The sequence below is a fragment of the Dunckerocampus dactyliophorus genome, chromosome 14 (assembly GCF_027744805.1).
Source record: "Dunckerocampus dactyliophorus isolate RoL2022-P2 chromosome 14, RoL_Ddac_1.1, whole genome shotgun sequence".
NCBI lineage: Eukaryota > Metazoa > Chordata > Actinopteri > Syngnathiformes > Syngnathidae > Dunckerocampus > Dunckerocampus dactyliophorus.
In genome coordinates, this window is record NC_072832.1 from 23845171 (window position 1) to 23866760 (window position 21590).

A 21590-nucleotide genomic window follows, 5' to 3' on the forward strand; every position below is an offset into this window, starting at 1 on the left:
GCCCGAGATATCGGGCCGATTATGACATATCAAAGATTAATTATATCAAATTAATCAATATCGGTGAAAATGTAGCTGATATAACAGCGATTCAGTCGCTCCCTCCCAGTGTCTCTCTCTGTCTGCCTGCTCCTTGTACCTGGCCCCTCCCCCTAAAACACACGGAGAAGCGCTCTCCCTCTGCTGCTCTGCCTAACTCAGTCCGCTGTAGAAAGAGACGACTTAAGTGCGAATAGAAACTGAATTTTTGTACACTGTGGTAAGCTGTGACTTTGTAAAATTACACTTTAGTGCCAGGATGTCAGGGCCCGTCAAGGAGAACATTCCAGTTTTCACACAAGTTTTAGAGAGCGTATTACAGCGCTTTAACGTCGTATAAGTTGCTGCTAATTCACATGTCCACCATTATCTAAGACTACACAGCATTTTAAAGTGAAATGCAGACATACTGTGCACAAGGTCCCACTTCATACTTTCATGCAAAATTTCCAGGGGATCATACAGTCACAAGTTGATTCAAATCATTCAAATCATTTTGAAAATGTTCCAAGTAATGTATTTAGTTGTCATTTGATATATTACATGTTTTGAAAGCAGCAAAACTGTCGCATACATTTTTTAGTCCCTTTTTAACTCTTGTAACGTGATGAATGTTTAGATTATTTCTTATTTTGTTTGCAGACAACTTTTTTTTTCACTCTTTAGTGTTTGCTCCAGCATATGTTTTCAGCAGCTGTTTGCAAATATCAGTGGCTGCAGAACTTTTCAACAGCTAGTAAAGCTAGTATGACTAATAGATATTGGTAAGATGTTTTTGTGAATATCCATCCATCCATCTTCTACGCACTAAGCCTTTTATAAGCACATCATGTATTTGTTGAAAAGCACCTTACATTAGCCCATGTATTAGCACTGTCAGCCCAATGCAGCCACTTGTTTTTATTTTAAAATGCTCAACTATACAGTGGTATCAAATTCTAAGCTAATGACCAAAATTCAGCAAATGTAAAGTATATACAGTGGCTTGAAAAAGTATTCATACCCCTTGAACTTTCCCACATTTAGTCACGTTCCGACCACAAACAAATATATTTTATTAGCATTTTAGATGAAAGATCAACACAAAGCGACACACAATTGTGAAGTAGAAGGAAAATTGTACATGACTTTCAAATTTAAAAAAAAAAATAAAAAACTGAAAAATGTGGCGTGGAAAAGTATTCAGCCCCCGTGTCAATACTTGGTGGAACCACCTCTCGCTGAAATTACAGCTGCAAGTCTTTTGGGGTATGTCTCTACCAGCTTTGCACATCTAGAGACTGGAATTTTTGCCCATTCTTCTTTGCAGAACAGCTCAAGCTCAGCAAGATTAGATGGAAAGTGTTTGTGAACAGCAGTTTTCAGATCTTGCCACAGATTATCGATTGGATTTATGTCTGGACTTTGACTGGGCCATTCTAACACAGGAATATGTTTTGTTTTAAACCATTCCATTGTATCTCTGGCTTTATGTTTAGGGTCGTTGTCCTGCTGAAAAGTGAACCTCCGCCCCATTCTCACGTCTTTTGCAGATTCCAGCAGGTTTTCTTCCAAGATTGTCCTGTATTTGGCTCCATCCATCTTCCCATCAACTCTGACCAGCTTCCCTGTCCCTGCTGAAGAAAAGCAGCCCAACAACATGATGCTGCCACCACCATGTTTGACAGTGGGGATGGTGTGTTGAGAGTGATGTGCAGTGTTAGGTTTCCGTCACACATAATGTTTTGCATTTAGGCCAAAAAGTTCCACTTCGGTCTCATCTGACCAGAGCACCTTCTTCCACATGTTTGCTGTGTCCCTCACATGGCTTCTGGCAAACTGCAAGCGAGACTTCTTATGGTTTTCTTTCAATAATGGCTTTCTTCTTGCCACTCTTCCATAAAGGCCAGATTTGTGCAGTGCACAACTAATTGTTGTCCTATGGACATACTCCCCCACCTGAGCTGTGGATCTCTGCAGCTCCTCCAGAGTTACCATAGCCGTCTTGGCTGCGTCTCTGATCAGTGCTCTCCTTCTTTGGCATGTAAGTTTCGGTGGATGGCCATGTCTTGGTAGGTTTGCAGCTGTGCCATACCCTTTCCATTTCTTGATGATGGATTGAACAGTGCTCCGTGAGATGTTCAAAGCTTGGGAAATCTTTTTATAACCTAACCCTGCTTTAAACTTCTCCACAACTTTATCCCTGACCTGTTTAGTGTGTTCCTTGGATTTCATGACACTGTTCACTGACCAGTGTCCTCTTAGCAAACCTCTGAGGCCGTCACAGAACAGCTGTACTTATACTAAGGTTAGATTACACACAGGTGGACTCCATTTGATCATTAGGTCAACAGCTGATCATTCAGCAATCATCAGGCAACCTCTGAAGGCAACTCGGTTGCACTCAGAGAAAAGGGGGCTGAATACTTTTGCACGCCACATTTTTCTTTTTTTTTTTTTTTTTAATTTGAAAGCCATGTACAATTTTCCTTCTACTTCACAATTGTGTGTCGCTTTGTGTTGATCTTTCATCTAAAATGCCAATAAAATATATTTATGTTTGTGGTCGTAACGTGACAAAATGTGGGAAAGTTCAAGGGGTATGAATACTTTTTCAAGCCACTGTATTTTCATTTGACAGGCAGAAGGTGTGGAGGCGTTACATTAGATGCAACATGTGCAGTGTGCAAGGCTTGCCAGGGTTTCCAGCACCAGCAAAGCAAAGAACACTACAAATACAGACCTGATCAAAATCTTAAGACCAGTTGAAAAATTTTGAAACTTGGAACTAATGAGGTTTTATGTAGAGCTACAATATGCAAAAGCAAGAAGGGGGAGTGAGACAAAAAAAACATTTGGACCTTATAATTTAAACAACAAAAAAAATTAAATAGGTTGTTTATCATCTGATCAAAAGTTTAAGACCACAGGCTATAAAAGCCCAAATCTACTCAAAATTTTCATTTTCTGTCAGGCATTCACACTGTCATGCCCTCCTGATGGCTAAAGCTAAGAAGCTTTCTCTTTTTGAACATGGTCGGATTGTCGAGCTGCATAAGCAAGGCCTCTCGCTGCGTGCCATTGCTGCTGAGGTTGGGTGCAGTAAATCAGTCATTCTACATTTTCAGGAGTTTTTATTGTCATATGCACAGTAAAACAGGTAGTTCTGCTATGCAATGAAATTCTTGTTCTGTTCATTCTCCCACGAAAAGAAAGAAAACACAAGAAAATGAATAAGAACATAAACATAAATACCAATAAATTAAGCAACAAGAACAGAAGAGACATTAATATGAATGAATGAATAAATAAAGTGCTATGGGTGTGTGCGTTTGTTGCGTGCGGCGTGTGTGAGTGCTTCGTTGAGAAGCCTGATGGCCTGTGGGTAAAAGCTGTTTGCCAGCCTTGTGGTCCTGGACTTCAAACTCCTGTAGCGTCTGCCTGACGGTAGGATTTTTTGAAAGATCCTGAGCATTATGGAACAATAAAGTCAAGTGGTAGACCCAAAAAAAAATATCACACCTGCGCTGAGACAGAGAGAGGATGTGCTTGGCTGTCCATCAAGACACAGGGCGGTCTTCGACCCAAATTAAGATCCTTACTGGTGCCGACTGCAGCACAATAACCATCAGACAGCATCTGCGGGAAAAGGGTTTAAAAAACAAAAACAAATTCAAAGACCTCGTCTCTTTCAATGCCACAAAACTGCCCGTTTAGACTTTGCCAGGGAGCATCAAACATGGGACATTGAAAGGTGGAAAAAAAGTTTTATTCTCTGATGAGAAAAAATGTAACCTTGATGGTCCAGATGGCTTCCAACGTTACTGGCATGACAAGGAGATCCCACCGGAGATGTTTTCTACCCGGCACAGTGGAGGGGGGTCCATCACGATCTGGGGTGCTTTTTCATTCAGTGAAACACCCGGAGCTTCAGGTGGTGCGGGGTCGTCAAACGGCGGTCGTTTACGTGCAGATGTTGCAGTGGGAATCCCTCATGACTGAGGGCCCTCGTCTGTGTGGTAACAGCTGGGTTTTTCAACAGGACAACGCTGCAGTTCACAATGCTCGCTTGACCAAAGACTTCTTCAGGGAGAATAACATCATTCTTTTGGACCATCCTACATGTTCCCCTCATTTAAATACCATAGAGAACATTTGGGGATGGATGGCAAGGGACGTTTATAAAAATGGCCATCAGTTCCAGACGGTTGATGAGCTTCGTGAAGCCATCTTCACCACTTGGAGCAATGTTCCCACTAGCCTCCTGGAAACACTCGCATCAAGCATGCCCAAACCCATTTTTGAAGTGATTAACAAGAACGGTGGAGCTACTCATTATTGAGTCCTACTGAGAACATTTTTTTTTGTGGTTTGTAGAGTTTTTTGTTATTTTTTGAGCGATGGTCTTAAACTTTTGATCAGCTGATAACAGCCTATTTCAGTTTAATTGTTGTTTTCAATAAATTACTTTTTCAAAGTGCTTTTTGTCTCACTCCCCCTTCTTGCTTTTGCATATTGTAGCTCTACTTACAACCTCATAAATGTGCAAAATGCTAATTCTAGCAATTTTTCAACTGGTCTTTTTAAGATTTTGATCAGGAATGCATGTTGACAGTCTTACTAATTAAACTTCCTTACACTGATTTGATAGTCTTCTGCTTCTTTGCGCTGATGCGTAGTTTGAGTATTATAAGAATTTATGTTCATGTACATGATATATCCTGTGCAGATCAATGCTCCTTTTTCAGATATTGGCCCCAAAAATCCCTTATTGGTCGGGCTCGAACTCAAACTAATTTGGATTTGACCGACTGTACCAGTTGATTTGTCCTAATGCAAAATCATGAAATGACATTACTACTACACAATCAGCACATCGGGAAGCCCTGGGCTCGAATCTCCGTTGGGCATTTCTGTGTGGAGTTTGCATGTTCTCCCCGTGCGTGTGTGGGTTTTCTCCGGGTACTCCCACATTCCAAAAACATGCATGTTAGGTTAACTGCTGACTCTAAATTGTCCATAGGTATGAATGTGAGTGTGAATGGTTGTTTGTGCCCTGTGATTGGCTGGCGACCAGTCCAGGATGTACCCCGCCTGTCACCCGAAGTCAGCTGGGATAGGCTCCAGCATACCCCCGCAACCCTAATGAGGAGAAGTGGCACAGAAAATGGATGGATGGATTGATGGACATTAATCCATCCATTGATGGAGTAATATCGCCTCATTGGAGCATTTTTTTAAATGATCTTTTATCCAAGCTATTTTTGATGTTAGTGGATTTATCTATATGACGTCCCAATTCCCTCATATCGGCCCGATAATCATCACATTTTAGATGAATATACCGTAACCTTAGTGAAGTCTGTTTTATGTAAAAGTGGATGCAAAAAGACAAAACAGGGAAGAAGTTATGTTGAAAATTAATTACTTTCATTCCAGACGGATATTTAAACGTTATGATGACATTACCACCATCAAAATATATATAGGTATATTACTATTTTATGAAGAAATAATTTTTTCTCCATCCTACTGACCTACCTTCCACAGAGGACATAGAGTCTGAGGAAAGGAACGCAGACAGGTCCATCACCGTGGCTGAGGTATCTGAGGTAGTCAAAAAAACTCCTCAGTGGCAAAATTCCGGGGGTGGACAAGTTTCACCCTGAATTGTTGGTTGACACGTCTCTTCAACATTGCGTGGGAACAGTCGGCAACAGTACCTCTGGATTGGCAGACCAGGGTGGTGGTCCCCCTTTTCGAGAACGGTGACTGGAAGGTGTGTTCCAACTATAGGGAGATCACACTCCTCAGTCTCGTAGGGAAAGTCTATTCCGGAGTGCTGGAGAGAAGGGTACGACCGTCAAAACTCAACTACAGGAGGTGAAATGTGGTTTTCTTCCTGGTCACTAAACACTGGACCAGCTGTAAACCGTCACAAGGGTACTGGAAGGTACATGGGGGTTTGCCCAACGTGCCTACATGTGCTTTGTGGATTTGTAAAAGGCATTCGACCATGTCCCTCGCGGTGTCCTGGACAGAATTTCTAGCAGCAGCTAAGGCATCAAGTAGGTCCAGTTGGGGGGGGCCATACGATCTTGTCTCTGCTTTTCGCAGATAATGTGGTTCTGATGGCCTCATGTGACCTTCAGCGTTTACTGGGGCGGTTCGCAGCCGAGTTTGAAGCGTCTGGGATGAGACTCAGCACCTCCAAATCTGAGGCCATGGTTCTCAGTTGGAAATGGGTGGATTGCACCCCCCGGGTTGGGAGAAAGGTCTTGCCCCAGGTAAAGGAATTCAAGTATCTCGGGGTCTTGTTCACTAGTGAGGGAAGGTTGGAGTGTGAGGTTGATCAGCGGATCGGAGCAGCGTCTGCAGTAATGTGGTCTCTGTACCAGACCGTCGTCGTGAAGAGGGAGCTGAGCCGGAAGGCCAAGTTCTCAATTTAGCGGGCAATCTATGTTCCCACTCTCACTTATGATCATGAGCTTTGGGTCGTGAACGAAAGAACGAGATGAGGAGCCAGTTGAGGTAGCGCGGACATTTAGTCCAGATGCCTCCTGGCCGCCTCCCTGGTGAGGTGTTCTGGGCATGCCCAGCCGGTAGGAGGCCTTGGGGAAGACTGGAATGTGTATTTTTGTGTATTAATTCAAAGCACAACAAAAGAAATCCCCCACATTTGTGGAAAAGGGAACTAAAAATAGTATGTTTACACACACGGCCCTGACACTATTCACAAATAAAGGCCGTGGTAAGAAACATTATTTCTTAAAATTCAGGGTTTTCCGTTTTCTTTTTTTAATTCAATTTTTTTCTTTTTACACTTACTTTATCACCATAGATTGTGTGTTTTCTTGTGTCAGTGAATAAAATGCAAACAATAAATAAATAAATGCAAAAATCCTTACATTTATGGATGCAATACACCATTGGACAATTTTGCCCAGTATTTTTCAAACTGTTCATTGCTACAAAATCCTCAACAAACAATCATAGCCGTGCTTGTGGTTAAAGGAGACGTAGTTGCAGATGCAATTGCAATCGTTTTATTCATGTATGCTATTTTTTAAGACATCCAGATCAAATAAAATGGTGAAATATTCAAGCGCTGCCTTGTGTTTTTCATGTATCTTTTAGTCCAGATACTACACTGGTGCGTAATGGTGTTTATGATACTTTAGGACCGCTACCATGACTATCAGTCTATTTCCAGTCACCATATGTTGACCAGCACATACAATATAGGACATTACTAGGCCTGGCACGATAATCAATAAATTGATTAACCGCACGATAAATAAAAACAAACTCGATAATTTTACCGGCTGCGATAAATTGACATGTGCGTGCTGCTTTGTTGGCACTAGCGAGTGTACACACAGAGTGCTGCAAGTGAGTGTCACGAGGAGTAAGAAGCAAGCAAACACAAATGGGTGATTCTCCTGAAAGGGCTACCGGCAAATGAGAGTATTCACAGGAGTACTAGCGACAGTGCAGTGACTTTCGAGGGTCACGACGCACAGACTACAGTGATTTGAAGCCACAGCTATGTGAAAATATATTGCAAACATTGAATAAACAGAGGAAACAGTGTGGAATATTTCTGTTATGCCTGTTGTGTATAAAACAACATCTGGTGTCAATTTCAGCCCGTTGGCGCATCGTCATTTTGTGACATGAAAAGTTTGTGACAATGAAATAAATAATACAATCACAGCTGCTGTCATTCCCAAAGTATAACACAGCATTGTGTACCAAACGCATTTTGCTGCATCCAAAACATGTACTTGACCAAATTCCGACAAAACGTTACACCTCACTAAACGTAAACCAAGTATTCCACACAGAAGTGAATATGCAAATGAGCTGACGTCTGCATTGACATGCAATGTGAACTTCACAGTATTTCCGGGTTATTTGTCCACAATCACGAAAGTGATACTGATCCAAAATCAGATTGATTCTGTTTTTTATTTAAGTGCAATTTTTGCTTTAAAAAAAGGCAGTTTTATTTTTATTGGGGTGGTGTCTTTTTTGGTTGTTTATTTTATGATGTTGTTTGTTGTTTGTTTTTTTGTTTGTATAATTATTTTTATTTAAAAGCTGTTGACGTTCCAATTACAATGTTAAATACACTTAAGAAATTAAAGTTTATTGCTTTTGACACTGTGTACTCCAATTATTATGCCATATATTATCATTACATTCCTAAAAAAATTGTCTCAAAATAATGTTAACAATAAGATCGTTTATCTGCAATAATTTGTAGGACAATTATCACCCAACAAAATTTGTTATCGTGACAGACCTAGATATTACATTTGATTGACAAATGCTATCTGTCAGTGTCCTGTAAAATAGCAACGCTTTCCACAAATATTTAAGTCAATAACGGCGTGATGTTTTCATTAAATGATGCATTTAAACCTTTATTGGCTTCCATTGCATGTTTATGTCGAAAATGATTTCACATGTGCGTCGCCTTTTTGCCATGTCTCCAAAAAGTCCCTACACCAGCTACAAAACGTGCCGTACCGGTGCACACAGTCTCAAATCAGGTTGTGTTTTTAATAGATCACATACTTTGCGTGGAAACGACGTCTGCAACTTTTCGGCCCTGTTCTGTGTGTGTGCAAGCTTTATAGATGAGACCCCTGGTCAGAGGGAACACAGCTATCACAAAGACTTCATCTTCTGCCAAAGTAGACCATTGTTGGTGAAATTGAAAGAGACCTGAATTCTCCAGCAACGAGCATGAGTATACTGCACAGTGCACACAGAAATATCGACATGAATGAGAAACAATTCAACATATCAGTCACTGTATGTGCCAGCTGCTCTGCTATTACCTATGTACATTTGTTATGTTAAGTATAAGAAGAAGAACAGTGAGTTAAATATGCACTGTAAGGAGGTTGAATGTGGTCAACCGGCACCCTGGCAACATGACATGCACATTAGCCCAATTTTAGCATATTCATGTACTTTCAGCTATGTTTGGCTCATAGTACCCAACATGCAAAGAATACCTGTTATCATACACTCAGCAAAACACTATTGTTTTTGCTCCCATCTTTCATGAGCTGAACTCAAAAATTTAAAACTTTTTCAATGTGCACAAAAGGCCTCTCTCTCTCTCTCTCTCTCCAAAATATTGCTGCAAATCTGTCTAAAACTGTCAGTGAGCACTTCTGTGCCCACATAATCCATCCACCTCTCAGGTGTGACATATCAAGATTGCTGCTGAGACAGCATTATTGCACAAGTGTGTCTTAGGCTGGCCACAATAAAAGGCCACTCAAAAATGTGCAGTTGAATCCCATAAGCCATCTCAAAAGGCTTTGCAGAGAATTCGGTTTATTGGTTCCAGACCCGACCGCGATAAATTAATTTCAACGATACAGGATTCAATGTTAATAAATGGATTATTTTTGTAGTTAGAGCATGAAAAACCTGTTTATGACTTTCTGAATATGGTCTTAAAACATTATTAGAGCCCTGTAGACATGAAATAACAAGCCTATGATCACCTTTCCACTCCTATTATTTATTTCTTCTAAACTATTTTGCCCATCATCCACAATCCTTATCTGAGACATGAACAAACGTCTTTCTCTTTTCTCTGCATTCTAAAAAGATAAAAACAATTAAAAAGAGGCAGCTAAGAATGCACGTAATGGTACGCACCTACAGTATTACGCATATAAAGCCTTCTGAAACCACCTCCAAAAAGCGACGACAACAAGGCGCCATTTACATAATGTGCCCTGCATATTAACCAAACTACAGCTGCATTATTATTGTTATTAACATTGTTACGCCCAACAACCAGGTTACTGGCATATTGACGCCTCGCCACATCACACCGGCTAGCTCACAATGCCTCAGGCCACTACTGAAAAGTAACGTTACATATTGGAGCTGCCGCCACTGCTGCTGTGTTTCTGTTTTTGAGTTTGGAAAAGTTAACGCTAGGTGTAGCGTTCCTTCTATGTTGCTATGTGAAAACAGTGCACCCAGGAAGGAAGTTACACTAATGCCTAAAATAATGTCCAAAATATGGCAAAATACGGTAAGTATTACATGTTATCATGAATGTACCTCTTACTACATGCTCACAACATGGATATAAAACCATAAAACCTTGTTGCCATGCCGTGACTTCGTGCAGTGTTAAGGTAAGGAAACCTCATCAATGTTGTGTCATTACTCCTTCCTAGTGCCCAGAATATGACATATCACTTGCATTTCAATATGTTTTGACTAATAATAGATAATAGTCTACCACCAACAGCCATCATTTACCCATTAATTTCTGAAAAACGTGATATAGTGAGGGAGCGATAATCGAACCGCGATATTGTGAGGGACGACTATACATCCAACCGGCCTCACAACCGCAGACCACGTATAACCACACCAGCCCGGGACCTCCACATCTAGCATCATCACCTCCAAGATGGTCTGGGAGCAGCCACCCTGGCAGCTGCTGCAACAATTGCGAGCCCGTCGTGGAGATGGAGGTCCTGGGCTGATGTCGTTACGCGTAGTTAGGCTGCGGTTGTGGGGCCGGTTGGGTGTACTGCCAAATTCTCTGAAACGCCTTTGGAGATGACTTATGGTAGACAAACTAGTTCTGGTGGGCATTCCTGTAGTCAGCTTTCCTATTGCACGCTCCCTCAACACTTGCCACATCTGTGGCATTGTTCTGTGTGATGCAACTGCACATTTTGGAGTGACCTTTTATTATGGCTACACCTGTACAGTACAATAACTATGCTGTCTACCAGCATCCTCATATGCCACACCTATGAGGTGGACGTATTATTTGAGCAAGGAGAAGTGATCACTAAGACAGATTTTTGTCATAATTTGAGAGAGAGAGAGAGGCCTTTTGTGTACAGAAAAAAATTACATCTTTTGCGTTCAGCTCATGAAAAACGGGAGCAAAAACAAAAGTGTTTACATTTACATTTTTGTGAGTGTATTTGATATTTTACTTTCACACAGTTTGGTTGCTTTACGGCAGAAGTCTCAAACTCAACTTGACATGGAAGAATAGTATTAATGCGACCCGCGATGTCTAAGCTAGGCGACTGTTACTCATAAAAAATAAGTTTACGCCATCACTGAAGTAACAGTAAGCTTGTCACCTGGAATACCTGAAGAAAATACGACACACGGGTGTCATGACATGCACAACAACCTCTTTGGTCACCACGCTCACTGTGTCTAGTAAGAGAAATGTTAATTTTTTAATTCAAATGCTAGTTTTTGTGTTGCTCAATCAAGAGACGTGTTAATTTTCCAATTTCCACTACTGTGCTTCAATACCAAGTCACACAAAATATTTATTTTCTATTATGTTTCTACTTTTTAGAGTTGATCTGCTTGAGAGACATGCAAATGAGTTTAAAATAGCTTTACGGTTTGTCACACACCTAAACTAAAATCTAATCTAACTAAAAGTTTACACTTATGTTGCACTGAAAGTCATTTTTTTGCACACTTGCTGCTTGTATTCTGGTAAAATATGCTGCAAAAATTCCAACCATTTTCTATACTGCTTGTCTTTATATGGGTCACGGGTAAGCTGGAGCCTACCCAGCAAAATACAATAGGGATGCAGCTATCAAATATTTTAGTTCTACTGAAAATGTTTTTGATTAATCAAGTAATCCAAAAAAAAACATTTTTGCTTGGTTAAAGAGCAATTTTAAATACACAAGAGGAAATAAAATATTTCACTAATTAATGAACGGCCAATTGGTTTCATTTTTTAGATAATCAACCGTTTTATTTCTTAAATTCACACTGTGCATAGCAGCAAACTGCATTTTCTTGGGTCTGATGGACTACATGATGGTGCTTTTGAAAATAAATGTATCCATCCCAGACTGTAACTATTTACTGGAGAAGGAGAGAAATAATAATTACTTTACTAAGACATTACGAATACTAAATTACATACTACATTGGCTGTGCAGGCTGACTCAAAATAAGACAAATGTTCTTTAGAAGATATTGAGTTTTTGCAGAGATCGGTAAAGTAAAATGAAGACACCTTCTGTAGTGGAATAGACTACTCTCAACTAAGTGAGTGAGACACACACTGCCTTGTTCCATTACACAGTTTTGTCTGCTACAAATGAGCTGCTATTGATTAGTGAGCTAAAATGTTTTTATGTTCCATCTTTTTAACTTTTTACAGATGAAATGAACCCTGTATGAAGTGATGTTACGATCATAATAAACTGCCACACATTGGACAGTAGTCATAATTAAGAGAAAGCTAGCCCTCCACAAGATACCTTAATCTCACTAATTTGCGCTACGCTAATTTTACCTTGTCTTGGATCTTTTGCTCTATTTGGGAGGAGATGATGCAACATATAAGATGTGCTGTTGTGGTATGTAAATGCACATTACCACGGATACACGTCACGGTGTTCAACTTGCTGTTTAGCCACATTTTCTGTCTGTTTTTTACATTTTGCTTTGCTTCTCTTTTGTTGCCTTGTCGCTTTCTCACGCCTTTTCAATCTTCCCGTGCTTTCTAACATCCGCTTCCTTCTTCGTCGGTGACATAAGCGCATTGGTTACATAAGCAATTCCTCAAACCAGAAAAAAATCCTCTACTATTTTTTTGTAATCTAAGTACTCTAATTATTCATGGAATCGATGCACCCTTAAAATATAAACTATGAAATTTTATTTAATTTTTTGGTTCACCATATCAAGATATTATCGTTATTGTGAGCTATGCATCGCGTTTTGTAATATATCGTGAGGTACCCTGAGATGCCCAGCCCTACTCCAAATACTTGCGGCCCAGCCTCACCCAGACCCTACCTCCAGCGGCCCCTCGGTAAATTGAGTTTGAGATCCCTGCTTTAGGACAATGCAGTAATGAAGATTTGACATATGATGCATGGTAAGCCAAGGTGCTGTTTTTGAATGACTCAAAAGCTACAAATAATGCATGTACATTGTGTTTGTCCAGTGTTCCCCCTACCATTATATTCGGGGGTGTGCCCTGCCCTGCACCTATGATGAAAGTTTGTTAAATGTAGCTGTGGAGGAGCAATTGCAATACAGTTGGCAATGCTGCTTGCGTGCATGTGTGCTCATGTTATTCTCTGTGTATCAGTTGTCAATGCAATCCCTTCAACCCATACATACTGTACACGCTGCACACATGCACACACAAAGTGTAACTACAGAGAAGAAATCACATTACAGTCGGCTATGCTGCGTACGTGTTTATGCCCCTCACCCCCTGCCCCACCCAAAGCAGCAAAACTAGGGGAAACTGTTGTCACCGCTGTCACTGGGCTAAGAAGCGGAAGGTGGCATTGTGTGCCATCTCATCAGTGTGGTCATTACTTGTTTACCTTGAGCTGCGTGTTGAAAGCATCTATCTCCAGCAGTTTGGCCCGAGTTTCTCTCTCCACCGTGTCAAGCTGCTCTTTAAGTAGCTGTCTACTGGATTCTTTCTGCTCCACAGCCTTCTGCAGGGATGACAGATTGTCACCTGTGCGTGCACACGGACAAATAGTCAGGGTTAGTATGTGTCAGGCATTCTGCCTGGACCACCAAGGCACAATAAATGGATCCAAATAAAAGTGGGAAGGATGGAATGGATGTGAGTAGTACTCACGATGCAGACTGTTCTGTTGAACCTGTTTCAGCTGGTCACTGAGGCTTTGTTTGTCAGGAATAAGCCTCCCCAGCCACTGCTGGGAGTCCTGCAATAACAAGCACAAGTGTGAGATCACACATCATAATGAAGACAGAGCTGTGAGGACATCTTGGTGCATACTTGCAGCTGCTGTTGCAACAGGGTGATCTCGGCAATGCGTGTTTCTCTTGTCTGGTTGGTCTGCTCCATCTCTCTCCGCTGAGCAGACAGACGGAACCTGACATCCTTCAGTTTGCCCTCCAACTGGGTCTTCTTGTCATTCTGTCCAATGGGAGGAAGCACATCATTACATTCATTGATTTAAAAGCAATTAGCTGCACTGTTATTCCTGGTGAGCAGTTTGTGTTTTTCAAGGATGCTATCTCTTGGTTGTTCTGTTTACACTTGCACGCGTTTTTCCCCGCAGTGGTACGCAATTTTGCATACTAATGACGTGACTATCAGTAAATTGGTCGTAAACGGATGTGAAGTATGTGTAAATTGTGGCAAGATGTCCAACCAAAGTGCAAACAATGCGGGTGGTACATGAATGGGTTAACTTTTCCACCATCTCTTCGGGGGAAATTCTCGAGTAATTTCTGTAGCCTCTTAGATCTTCCTTGTGAATTTCTGTTAGTAACAAATGCCCAAAGCGATGTCTTATAGTCAGCAATTCCCTCTCCCACACTGTCTGTGCCTCCTTTTTTCTAGTTTATGCCTCCTTCCCGCTCTTTCTGCATTCATAATATACAACAGCAATGACCAAGCTTTTTGAGGCCAAGATCCCTGGTCTCATCTGTTAACCTACACAAGATCAACGCTTGTTGCTTGCGAGGCGAGGCGAGCCTGTGTGCGTGCGCTGGTAGCTCCGGCTGTGGCTTGCGGGTTGCGTGCCCGGTGAGCGGTGAGGCGTAACAGGCATGTACAGTGCATAAAATGCATGCCTGTTGGTCACTCTCCGAGAGGGGAGAACAATGATGTGATAATACATTTTTTTGTAATATTCTCGCAATCAATCGGCAAAGTCCCAAAGATTGACTGGTGGATTGTGATCAGTGTGGCATCAAGTGGGAACAACCGGGACCAAATAATGCCACAACTGCTTCACGGATGCGCAAAGTGGATGGCATTTCGTGCCCATGCGCACGATTTTTGGTCATTACTTGCGTTCCAAATGCGCCAACATAGCGTAAACTAGTCTTCAACCTTTTCTGCCACGGCAAAATGCGTAAAACGCCGCTTTTACGTGTGTGTTTTTGGTTGCGCAAGTTTAATTACCAGGGCCTCCAGTTCAAACTCCAGGGTCTTCTTGCGGGCTTTTAGCAAAACTATGCTCTCCTGCTCTCTGTTCCTCTGAGTCAGAAGCTCTTGGCGACGCTGGCGCTCCCACTCTAACTGCCTCTGCCGCTCCAACTCCCGCTTAGCAGCCTAGACAACACAGAGTTCACAGTTCACTGCTTTATTTGATACAGCTCACTAATTAGTTTATTGTGTGTGCCTCATAACCAACCCTTCCTTGACATGTTTTATAGGTTTTTTTCCTCTTCTTACCTCTCTCCTCTCGATTTCTTTGCGTCTCTCCTCCTCTCTCTGCCTTTCCAGCTCCCTCTGTTTCTCCAGCTGCTTCTCCAACTCCTGTTGTCGCCTCCTCTCTTGCTCCAGCCTCTCACGCTCCTGTCACACAAACACCAGAGCCGTGAGGTGGTGCAGCAAACAACTTCTTTTCGATTCACTGCATCACTTTACATTAGAGATGCACAATATCTTTTTTCCAAACCGATACTGACAACTTTCTGAACTTTCTGATAACTTCTCTCAAGACCGATATGATACCGATTAGAGCAAGACCGATATGCGATTTTTGGGGCTGATGCCGATACCGATATTGGGGGCTAAAAGAAAGCCCGATATCCGATATATTGGCCTACAACCGATGTATCGGCCAATATATGAAAAAAGAGCATTGATCTACACAGGATATATCCTGTACATATACTGTTATAACACCCAAAATACAATTCAGTGCAAAGAAGCAGAAGGCAACCAAATTAATATAAGGAACTTTAATTAGTAAGACCGTCAACATAAGGACGTGCCTCTTTGTGATTTACTTTTAGGTGTTGCCACAAATTAGCAATGTTCTTTGCTTTGCTGGTACTGGAGCCCTGGCTAACTAGCACACTGCATATGTTGCATCTAATGCAACGCCTCCACACTTTACTCTTCCCTTCTGCCTGTCAAATGAAAATGTATACATTGAGTGCATTTCGGTAATTAGCCTAGAATTTGATACTATAGACAAGCATTTTAAAATAAATACAAATGGCTGCATTTGGCAGAAGGTGATAATACATAGGCTAATGTCAGGTGTTTTTCAACTAATACATGATGTGTTTATAAACGGCTTAGTGCATAGAAAATGGATGAATAGATGGATATTCACAAAAACATCTTACCAATATCAATTAGTCATATTTATTAGCTTTTGAAAAGTTCTATCTGCAGCCACTTAGTATTTGCAAACAGCTGAAAAACAAATGCTGAAGCAAACATTAAAAAGTGAAAAAAGTTGACTACAAACAAAATAATCAAAACATGCATCACATTACCAGATTTAATACAAGGGACTAAACTACATTTTATGTTACAATGTAGCTACTTTCAAAACATGCAATATATCAAATGACAACTAAATACATGACTCTGAACATTTTCAAAATGATTTTCATGAAGACATGAATGTGTGAATGTATGAGCCCCTGGAAATCCTGCATGAAAATATGAAGTTAAGTGAGACGCTGTGTATGTCTGCATATATCTTTATTTCACTTTAAAACGGTATAATAGTGTAAACGGTGTATACAAATTGCAGTTTCTTTTCGCGTTTCATCTCCTTCTAAGCGGACCGACAGAGTGTGAGGTTGATTTGTCCTAATCAAATATCATGGCATTACTACTACCACATCACTACTATCAGGAGAACCAGAGTATAGAGCGGAGGGAGCCACCTGCTGTGGCCCCGCAAGGTGCACTGTATTGGGGCACAAGCTCCGAGCAGTCGGTGCGACGCCACGAAGGTCTCTGGCAAACCTTTTGCACTTTTGCTGGCGTTTCAGGTGGCTGGTTCTTTGTGTGCTCAATGTTTTTTTTCCCCCTCATCGCGAAGCATTTGGCACAAATAGCACGCAAAATTTCTGCCTCCGAAAGTGAATGTTTGTTGACAAGTGAGCTCAGGGCAAGTTACGACAGGCCATTAAGGTCACAGGCAGGAGGGAAATAAGGAGCGCTTGATTTGCTCAGCTACAAAGTATGGGTAATCTTGCCTCATTTGAATGTTTTGGAGTGTTTTTTTTAAATTATTTTGTACTTGTCTTAGCTATTTTTAATGTCGGATTTATCAGTATGACGTCATTGTTGTCATCTTGTTGAATTAATTACTACAGAGGGAAAATAGTGTTGTGCTATAGTCTGGCATATTTACATCTACATTGGTTACAGATGTTCATTAATATGCATTGTCCCCAAGAAATGAACAAATAATTACATAAAGCTTCTGTGTGGAGGCCTGTGACTGACCTTTCTCTCCTGTTCTTCCCTCTCCAGTGCAGCCAGCCTCTCCTGTTCTTTCCTCTGCTGCTCCTGGAGAGCCTGACGTCGCTTCTCCAACTCCAGGTTTCCTCGCTCAAAATTCTCCCGTTTTTTATCCTCAAATGTCACTGCAGGGGAGCAAAAACAAGTACATACAAACATTATTATTGTGGGGGAGTGCATTAATAGTCGGGGTTGGCAAACAAATTAAGTACCGTAAATTCCCAAATATTGAGCGCACCCACCAAATTCAAAGAGAAAAAAAATACGTACATAATAGGCCGCACTTGTCTATAAGTCGCAGGTGTCCAACGTTGTGACTTGATACTTACACAGGACACACACTATAAACCTTGCAATCCTACACACTCGGTGTTCCCAGCGTCACTCTTTACCGCCGATGAGTGAGACGTGAGATCAAACTTACTTAGGATTTGTCAGATCAAAACACAAACACTGCATAAAACTTCAAAATGTGATACTAGCATCAACTTCACTACTCCAATTCACAAATTCCTGAAGCTGCACTCTAAGCATCATGGGAACTGTGGTTCTTTTAGCCATACAGGAGCTGCATCATTGTTTAAGCCACAGTATTCAAAGCGTGTGAAAAAGTAGTGGCTTATAGTCTGGAATTCATGGTACAGTAATCCCTCACCACTTTGCGGTTAGAATTTCACTGCTTCACTCTATCACAGTTTTTCAAAAATGGTTGAATATGGTCTATTATTAGTAAAAAAAAAAAATCAAATGCTTATGTAAGCAAATAATATATATTGTTTTGCCTAAATAATAGAGATGCACAATATTTTTTTTTACACCAATACCGATAGCTTTCTGCTTCTCAAGACCAATATGGCACTGATAACCAATAACTTTTTAAAGTACTTTTTTTATTATTTAGAGTTAACTGTAGTTTGTGTACACCTGGAGGTAAGAAGGACGCAAACAAATTAGGATTTGACCAACTGTACCTGTTGATTTGTCCTAATCAAATATGACATTACTACTATCACATCACTACTATCAGGAGAACCACAGTATAGAGCGGAGGGAGCCACCTGCTGTAGAGCAAAGTGCACTGTATTCGGATACTTCTCCGAGCAGCCGGTGTGCCGCTAAGGAGGTCAGGAGAACCGGAGTATAGAGTGGGAGGAGCCACCTGGCGTGGCCCAGCAAGGTACACTGTATTCGGGTACACGCTCCGAGCAGCCAGTGTGACGCCACAGAGGTCTCTGGCAAACCTTTTGCACTTTTCAAAATGCCACGGCACTGGTGTTTCAGGTGGCTGATAAGGTTTTTTGTGTACTCGAAGGAACTCTACCAGTCCTATTTATGTCTAATATGTCTTATTTTCTCTTATTATATCTACTACATTGCTTAATAGGAGTGTCAATGTAACTGACTACACGGGTGTTATTTCATGTCTAGGGGGCTCTAATAATGTTAAAACCGTATTTACAAGGTAGTTTTCCATAATCTAAACTACGAAAATATTGGATTTATAAAAAAGGAATCCTATTTCGCGGAAATTTGCTTATCACCGTCGGGTCTGGAACAAATTAATCGTGACAAACAAGGGATTACTGCAATGGCATGTTGCTTGCCAGCACAACAGTTGATGCCCCTCACCTGGGAGCTTCTTTTCCTGGCTACTCTCCGCCTCTTCCTCTGCCTCCTCCGGGACGCTCTTCTGGTCCGACTGAACGCTGTCACTTCGCACGCGCCTGGAACACGCATTGGAAAAAACAAACAGTACCTTAGTGTTGTTACATGACACTTTATGTGTCCAGAGATACCAAAAGTAAAGATCACATGGTGAGGATGATGATGATAGAGAAGAAGAAATGTGACATTTAAAAAATAATATGCACCTGAATGTAGGTGGGAGGTAATCTGATGGTAGCACCGGTGGAAGGGGCAGGCCAGACATGGCCATGTCTATGAGGTGCATAGCCAAGATAAACTCCTCCGCAGTCAACTTCCCATCCTGGTCAATATCTGACAGACTCCTGTTGGACAAGAGGAGACAGAACATATTTAATGCTGGCGTTACGAGTGACTTAAGTGGGACGTGCAGTTGAATAGCTGAAATTCATAGCAGTCACCATATTGAGGCTAGCTGGCCTTGAGGAAGACTGGACTGCATAAGGATAGTGCGCGCCTGAGGACCTAAAACACAAAAGGCAATTTAGTTAGGGGTGTCACAAGATCTCACGAGATTATAACGTGACAAATTTCTCATTAAAAAAAAAAAGTTTTTTGGGCACTCGGCCTGCGACTCTAAGAAATTTACTAACTAATCACACAATAAATGAAAAATAACTGGATAATTTTGCCGGCCTCAATATATTGCCATGTGCATGCGTGTCTGTTTTCCTTGTGTCTCGCCTCCAAACAGGCAGGAAGAGGGTTCACATTGTTGAGCACTTTGCCGCGTTTGTTCCATAGAACAATGGCATGAACGAAGTGAGCCCTTCTGTCAGTCCCAGTCTCTCACATCGTACAAATAACGTAGTAGCAATTAAATCAGTAAATTGAATATCTTGCAATTATATTTTTTCGGTGTACATTTCTTAAAACTAATGTTAAAAGCTCACCTCGTCTTGTAGACCCAATCTCGTGTATTGGTTCGTCTCATAACACCCTTACAATCAGTATTTTCCCTACCATTATATCAAGGGTATAATAGATATAAGATCATTTATGTCCATTTTTTAAGTCCATTTTATGTCATTTTCTGCATAATACCAATTCACAACAGAAGTAGTTTAAGGATAACTTGCACATAGATCCGGTCTGTACAATTCTTTAATTGAACTAGTTTGTGGAATGTACAATGGTATGCAAAGGTTTGGGCACCCTTGACAATTTACATTATTTTCATTCATAAATCATTTGGTGTTTACAAATCCACAATTTCATTTTAATATATCAAATAACTGATGGTCAGGGCAATATTTCAGCAGTGAAATGAGGCTTATTTGATTAACAGAAATTTGCAGTATGCATCACCGCAGCACTTTACTCCAATATGAAGCTTGTTTGTCTAAATGTTCTTTTGCATACCTCAGTCTATGAACTACAAGTTGATGTTTTAGCTCTGTGGAAGTGGTCTGTGGATTGTCTTTGACAGCTCTCACCATCCTTCGCTTTGCCTTTCTGATAGTTTTCCTGGCCTACCACTTCTGGCCTTAACAATAACTGTGTTTGTGGTTTTTCCATTTCCTCACAATGGAAACTGATAGCTGAACTGTTTGGAGGAACCTATGTAGCCTGTCTTCACAGGAGATTCAAAGGGAAAAACAACTAGCAAATGGATGCCTTAAATACCTTTGATTAGATGACTGGATGGATATATGACATTCAAGGGTTAATGAGCTGACAAAACCTATTTTGTGTTCCAATTAACCAGTGCTAGGTAGATAGAGGTATTCAAATCAACAAAATGACAGGGGTGCCCAAATGCACCTGTCTAATTGTGTTTTGATGCATATTGCATATCTTGTGTTAAACCAATTAACATTTCACTCCTGAAATACTACTATGTCCATCAGTTATGTGATATACCATACTGAAATAACAGATCCAAATATCAATTGATTTATTAATGAAAATAATGGAAATTGTTAGGGGTGCCCAAACTTTTGCATACGACCAACTGTGGAAGAGCAATTGCAATAAAGTCGACTATGCTGCTATAGTCGGCTATACGCGTCCATGTGTGTGTGGGATTGTGTGGTTTTCATCAGCCCACTTCCTCGGAACTCACACACATGTACGTATGCATGCACACACTATGCACGTGCACATGTGCATCCCAAATGTAATGGTAGAGGAGTGACGGCATTAGAGTAGGCTGTGCTGCACACGTGCACGTGTGTGTGATTTTTTTTTTTTTGTCGATACCCCCCACGCACCACCTGGTGGAAGCACAGGATTTTTGTTTGTCCCGAATAACAACATGTAGGTGTGGGTGTGTGTACCTGTGAGGTGACCGCTCATCATCTTGTCATGGGAGTTAAAAAGCTGCCTGTACTTGAGCCTTGACGACTGAGGAACGGCCCAGTCAGGTTGTGATGAAGGAGGCTGACCGCTAAAACAAGAAGGACAGAACTAAGACACATCTGATCAAATGCACCTTTGATGTAACCTGCAACACGGGGAAAAAGGCAGCTTTTACGGGCAATGTGCCATCTCCTGGTACCTACCCAGCAGCATCAAATGACGGCCCCTTCTGCAACTTGGTGCTTGAACGGTTAAAGGAGGCCTTGTTGACAGAGGAAGCTGCGGGTGTAAAACA

The 21590-nt window shown here is 41.2% G+C and overlaps 1 protein-coding gene across 10 annotated transcripts in view; it reads right to left on the bottom strand.

Moving 5' to 3' along the window:
- itsn1 (intersectin 1 (SH3 domain protein)) overlaps positions 1-21590 on the bottom strand; it is a 68682-nt gene that overhangs the window by 35284 nt on the left and 11808 nt on the right. For 9 of the 10 annotated variants that reach the window (XM_054797994.1, XM_054797996.1, XM_054797992.1 and 6 more), the window contains exons 7-17: positions 21499-21574; positions 21274-21383; positions 19396-19459; positions 19162-19299; positions 18920-19014; positions 17276-17415; positions 15251-15373; positions 14978-15127; positions 13841-13981; positions 13679-13766; positions 13413-13552 (exon numbers count right to left, since the gene is read on the bottom strand). In XM_054797994.1, coding sequence (XP_054653969.1) covers positions 13413-13552; positions 13679-13766; positions 13841-13981; positions 14978-15127; positions 15251-15373; positions 17276-17415; positions 18920-19014; positions 19162-19299; positions 19396-19459; positions 21274-21383; positions 21499-21574 — 1265 coding nt within the window. The remainder of the gene's footprint in view (positions 1-13412; positions 13553-13678; positions 13767-13840; positions 13982-14977; positions 15128-15250; positions 15374-17275; positions 17416-18919; positions 19015-19161; positions 19300-19395; positions 19460-21273; positions 21384-21498; positions 21575-21590) is intronic. The other variant, XM_054798001.1, reaches the window with a different exon arrangement.